The sequence below is a fragment of the Orycteropus afer genome, unplaced genomic scaffold, assembly GCF_000298275.1.
Source record: "Orycteropus afer afer isolate SDZICR_OR568_19922 unplaced genomic scaffold, OryAfe1.0 scaffold00015, whole genome shotgun sequence".
Lineage (NCBI taxonomy): Eukaryota > Metazoa > Chordata > Mammalia > Tubulidentata > Orycteropodidae > Orycteropus > Orycteropus afer.
The window spans coordinates 11300853-11306897 of NW_006921602.1; the positions used below are offsets into that span (position 1 = coordinate 11300853).

The 6045-nt window shown below is 39.7% G+C and overlaps 1 protein-coding gene across 1 annotated transcript in view; it reads left to right on the forward strand.

Moving 5' to 3' along the window:
- Positions 1-6045, forward strand: part of MTFMT (mitochondrial methionyl-tRNA formyltransferase) — a 27777-nt gene that overhangs the window by 5313 nt on the left and 16419 nt on the right. The window contains exons 3-5 of the mRNA XM_007957764.1: positions 2-124; positions 1836-1938; positions 4153-4228. Of these exons, the coding sequence (XP_007955955.1) occupies positions 2-124; positions 1836-1938; positions 4153-4228 (302 nt within the window). The remainder of the gene's footprint in view (position 1; positions 125-1835; positions 1939-4152; positions 4229-6045) is intronic.

The window sequence follows — 6045 nt, forward strand, 5'->3', positions numbered from 1 at the left end:
GTGGCATATTGAATGTCCATCCCAGTTGCCTCCCGAGGTGGCGTGGTCCAGCCCCTATAATCCATACAGTGCTCCATGGAGACACAGTTACTGGAGTAACAATTATGCAAATTAGACCTAAAAGGTACAGCACGTTTTCTTTTCTTGAGATTTTCGTGATTTTAAATGTTGGTATCAGTCTGTTGGGGAATTGGGGAATGTAATGAGTGGTGCCCACTAATTTCTGTAATGCCATAGTGCTTCTTTTGTTTTAAAGGAGCCATGGTGGCACAGTGGTTAAGGCATTTGGCTGCTAACTAAAAGGTTGGCAGTTCAAACCCACCAGCCGCCTTGTGGGAGGAAGATGAAGCAGTTTGCTTCTGTTAAGATTCACAGCCTTGGAAATCCTATGGTGGCAGTTCCACTCTGTCCTATAAAGTCACTATGAGTCGGAATCAACTCTATGGGAATGGGTTTAGTTTTTAATTTCCTTTGCTTTGTCTCCTTCCTGTTTTATCCTCATTTGTAACACAAGCCATATGTCTTTTTGTATTTATGCAGTGTCTCTTTAAAGCTCTTGTAATTTTTTTATTTAATTGAAATACACTATTAAATAGCCTTCTATAAAATATATTATGTAAGTGAGAAATGGACTTTTGTGTTAGTAGTTATGAATCTTGGTTCTCCTGGCCTTGGTTTCTAAACTAGTCAAAATTTTTTTAGAACCTGAAGTAAAAACATATTGTGTACCAATGTGTAATGAAATTGTCTAAAACATCTAATTTTTTACATTATACCTACAATCTCAGAAACAATTGTTTAAAATTGCTTGAGGCGTTATTAAGCCCCTGCTTCTATCAAGAAATGTCTCATAGAAAAGAGCAATTGATGAGTTTACAGGAATAGAATGTCTGGGATTTGCTTTAACGTACTTAAGGGGAAAAAGAGAGGGGTAGATAAAGCAAGAATGGTAAAACTTTGTTAATTCTAAAATCTAGGTGATGTGTTTATGGACACTCATTATACTAACCACTATTTTTGTGAGTGTAATTTTTCATAATAAATATTTTGTTAAAACCCACAGGTTTAAAAAACAGAATAAACAGAACCAGAGAGTTAGGTATTTAAAATACAGCATGTTACTAATGAAAACCCTGTGTAGAGAACCTGATATAGAATGTAAGACTTGTTGGAATGCAGATGCCGTTTTACCTGCTTAAATCCTCCGTGATCACAATCAAGGCAAACCTCTTGTTCTTTGAGGAAGGAGATGTAGAAAAGTAATTAATTGTGAATTCCCTAATTACACATCTGTGGAAAAGAAATATTTTGCTCTGTATTGGTCAGTGAAGGAGCTCTGGTGGCATAGTGCCTGAGGCATTTGATTGGTAACCAAAAGGCTGGCGGTTCAAACCCACCAGCCACTCCTCAGAAGGAAGGTTGGGCAATCTACTTCCATAGTGATACGGCCTCAGAAACCCAAGGAGGGGTCGCTATGAGTCAGATCTGGCTCAACGGCAGTGAATTTGGTTTTGGTTTTTCATATTGTCAATATCCAAATAGGGATTTTTTTTCATACTATTAATTACTCAGAAATACTTGTAAATACAATGAAAGCCCTGATACTCAACTGTATACTTTTTTTCCTTTAGGAAAAAATTAATTTAAACTAAGTCCTGGCCAGTTTTTGCTCTCCCTTCTCCCAAACTGACATTTTTTTCTCTACTAATGGCTAATAGTCAAAGTCATGGCCAGGGTTAAGCTAACCTTACGCTATGTAAACATTCATGTAGACAAACATGTTTTTCTTAAGAAATAGTCCGTAATCATGTTACTTGCTTTTGGTTTTTTGCTAGGTTTGATGTAGGCCCAATTGTCAAACAGGAAACTGTTCCTGTGCCACCCAAGAGCACCGCAAAGGAATTGGAAGCAGTGTTATCAAGACTGGGTGCCAACATGGTACAGTTTTCCAATATTCCACTGTTTTTTATTCACTTAGTAGCTTTCCTAAGTGGTTATAGTAAAAAGAACAATTTTGCAATGTGTAATTTTAAGCTTCTTTAAAAATAAAAAAAGGTGGTCTCTATTTCTGGCTTCCAAAAAATTAGCCTGGTGTTTGTGACCTCATAAAAGGCTTTGAGTGCCTAAGGCATGTGACTGCTAACCAGAAGGCTGGCGGTTCAAACCCACCAGCCACTTCTTGGAAGGAAGCTTGGGCAATCTACTTCCATAGAGATACTGCCTTGCTATGAGTCTAATCAACTCAACGGCAGTGAGTTTGGTTTTGGTTTGGTTTAGATACTTAATAAAGGCTTTTAGATGAAACAGGTTACCTTTTATGGTCCACTGTATTTCATAGGAAGGCCTTTAAAATATTCTTCCTGGTTTCACTCTCCTCACTCTCATGGTGGTGCAGTGGTTAAGCACTCTGCTGCTAACCTAAAGGTGGGCAGCAGCTCTGCGGGAAAAAGACCTGGCGATCTGCTCCTGTAAAGATTACAGCCTAGGAAACCCTTTGCAGCAGTTAGTTCTACTCTGTCCTGTACGGTTGCTAGGAGCCGCAGTCTGACTGTAGGGCACACAATCCTTCTGTGTACCTGTCCTCCCTGTCAGATTAAACTAACAGCCATTTCTTAAGAGACTCTTACCTTTCTTCCCACTTCTGTGCTGATGTTCCACCCATTTGCATCTATATGCACTGGAATTCTGCTGACCCCCCAGCTATAAATGATCTCTCAGGATAGCTCATTGAATCTCAATATAGTGGGATCTGTGCAAATGCTTAATGATTTTCATATGAGCTAGTTAATTTTATACAGAAGAAAACATTTTTCTGAACTGTAGAGCCAGTAACTTCCTGTTCTAGGCACTTGTTCTGGTTACCTAGTGCCACTGTGATAAGAATATACTGCAAACGGGATGGCTTTAACAAACAGGAGTTTATTCTTAAAGTTTGAAGGCTTTAAGTCCGAGTTTAAAGTGCCAGGCTCTAGGGGCTGGGTGAAAGCCCCTCAGCCTTGGGCTTCAGCTCTGCCTCCTGCTCCCGGGCCACTGAAGCTAAAGGTTTTTTCTTCACTCAGACAGCTGCTGGCTGCTGAGGCTGACAAGCAAAAAGGCACAGTCTTGATGTTACCACATGGCAGGCTATTAATCCAAGTCCATTGAAAGTCCCAGGATCAGCAGAGCGTGGCAGGCTGCTGACCAATGACTTGGCTACATGCAGGGCTCAAGCATGCCATAAGCTAGAGACCATCCCCAAAGCTGTTTCTTACATACGGAAAGCAGACCACATACACAAAGGTAGCTACTCAGCTGCTCACAGATTTCACCATGGAGTTGATTACCAGTCTCATCATGGGGAATATACATCCAGCTGCTTAGACACTCAACCAAGCCTAGCCAAGTTGACACACAGTTCACCACTACAGCACTCATCTTGGAAACGCTATTATAATTGTGGCTCCATTTATCGAGCACTGCCTGTGTGCCAACGACCTCTGGTGGTGTAGTAGTTAAGGCATTTGGCTGCTAACCAAAAGGTCGATGGTTTGAACCTACCAACTGCTCTGAGGGAGAACTATTAGGCATTCTGCTTCTGTAAAGATTTACAGCCTTGGAAACCCAGTGGGGGTCACTGAGTCAGAATCGGTTCACTGGCAGAGAGAGTGCCAAGACTGTTCTAGGTACTCCATGAACTTTTTTTTTTTCTCTGACAAAACTGTGAGATAGCTGTTGTCAGTTGTTTTACAAACGATGACATTAAAGGCCACAGAGCAGTAAAATAACTTTTCCACAAAGGCATGGCCTGTAGGTAGCAGAATTGGGATTTGAACCCAGGTCTGTGTGACTTCAGAATATATTCTCCTCTGTGAGGCTCCACTGCCTGCCTTCGTAGGGGGTGAGTGTGCATAGCTAGTCCTAATAGGGACACTTGCACAGCCAGGCAAGCTCAGTGCCCTTCGGAAGCAATCGTTGACCTGTGCTCTCCAGACAGCAGCATCTCTACTAAAACTCCACCGAGTAGACACTTTTCCTCACAGCTTAAGCCAGTTTACTGCCCTACCCTGCCACACAGCTCGTCTAAAGCTCCAGGTAATCTCGTAGTACTGAATTGTGATGTATTCTGCTTTTGTTCTATTCATTTTGGTTATATTGCTCTCCCTTTTTTTGTAGCTTATTTCAGTTTTGAAAAATTTGCCTGAAAGTTTGAACAGTGGAAAGCAGCAGCCCACTGAGGGGGTAACATATGGTGAGACTCTTACATCCTTTATAAGGTTTTGTTTGTCATGATGACACCTTCAGTTACACACTTCCCTTAATTTTGACTAGAGGTTGAGTGCCCACTTGGATGCCCTTTTCCAAATAATGGTTGGTGAGGTCTTCTTCTCCCTTTTAGCACGTAGCCTCATGAAGGACTGGAGAAATGTTCCCAACTTTTTATTTTGAAAAGTTCTGGCAATAAATCGAAAAACTTGTACAATGAATACCCATTTCTTCCAGAATCAACAATTATTATCATTTGGCCATATTTTCTTTCGCACTATATATATGTGTGTCTGTATTTTATGTATTTTAATTTTTGCTTAGCTATTTGGAAGTAAGCATAATGACCTTTTATCCCTAAATAGTATGCATCTCCAAAGAAAAATGACAGTTCCCTAATTGCATCTATTATCCAGGCCACATTTAAATTTTCCAAATTGTGTAAAAATATATAGCTATATTTCTTTTTCAAATTAGGGTCCAATGGTAATTAATTGTTTTGTGTCTCTAATCCAGAATAACTCCATTACTGTTTTTTTTTCCCCTTTCATGGCATGGACTTTCTGAAGAGACCAGGCCAGTTAGCTGATTTGTTTCCTTCTAGTGTTGTTTAACTTGTTTAACTCTATCCCTTACATTTTCTATAAATTTGAAGTTCTAAAGACTCAATTAGATTCAGGCTAAAACTTTTAGGTAAGAATATTTCACAGATGATGCTGTTTCTGTCATATTTGTTTCATTTTGCTTCTAATTTTAGAGATTGCTTTTTTTTTATGATTTAACTCTTACTGGAAAAGGTAAAACTTTTCTGTGATTCAAAATCAGATTGTAACAGGCTAATGAAGCTAAGTTTGATCATGTGCTTGAGGTGGTGATCACCAGATCTTTCCAGCTGTGTTTCTCCCTTTGCAATTAGCAAGTGATCTAGAGGTAATACTTTGGCACTGTGCAGAATATTCTGTTCCCTAACAGCCTTTCACCTAATGGTTTTAGCATTGCTGATGTGCCTTTCCTGAATGAATTATTTCATTAGGGCTTCCAAAACGATGATTTTCCAATTTCTTTTACATTTAGTATTTGGCATTATTCTGGAAAGAAGAACTTTTCCTCGTTCACAGTAGATTTTAGTTCATCCTAAAATGGCAGGGTAAATGCTTAATTCTTTATCAATTTTTAAGGAGTTGCTGCCATAATGCCCTTCAATTATAGTGGCAAGTGAGAGGTTTTTTAAAAGTATCATTTGACTTGTGGATTTTCATACAGGCACTCTAGTGGCGTAGTGCCTAAGGCACTTGACTGCTAACCAGAAGGCTGGCGGTTCAAACCCCCCAGCCACTCCTCGGAAGGAAGGTTGAGCAATCTACTTCCATAGTAATACTGCCTCAGAAACCCAAGGAGGGGTCTCTATGGGTCGGTCTGACTTGATGGCACATAACAACAACAACATAGTTAATTACAGTCATGCTTTTTTTGTGCTGCTTAAAATGTCCCAAAATTGGTAAATAGGAGCTCCTTAAAGTTACCTCCTATATCTTTACTGTTTCTTTGCTTTCTGCCACAAGATGTCGTGAGCCCACATTGTAAATTGCCGTTCCCCATGTTGGGATGAGCCATTTCTCAAGGGAGCCCTTCCTTGTTCATATTAATGGGGGGTGGCTTTTGGAAACCATCTGATATAATAATGTGTTACTCCAAATGGGGTGTCACTGGGCAAAGCTAGGAATTTTTAAGTCACAAGTTCATATTGCTTCTGATTGATATTTCACAGGATTTTTCTTATATTTTCTTTTTTTTTTTTATTAG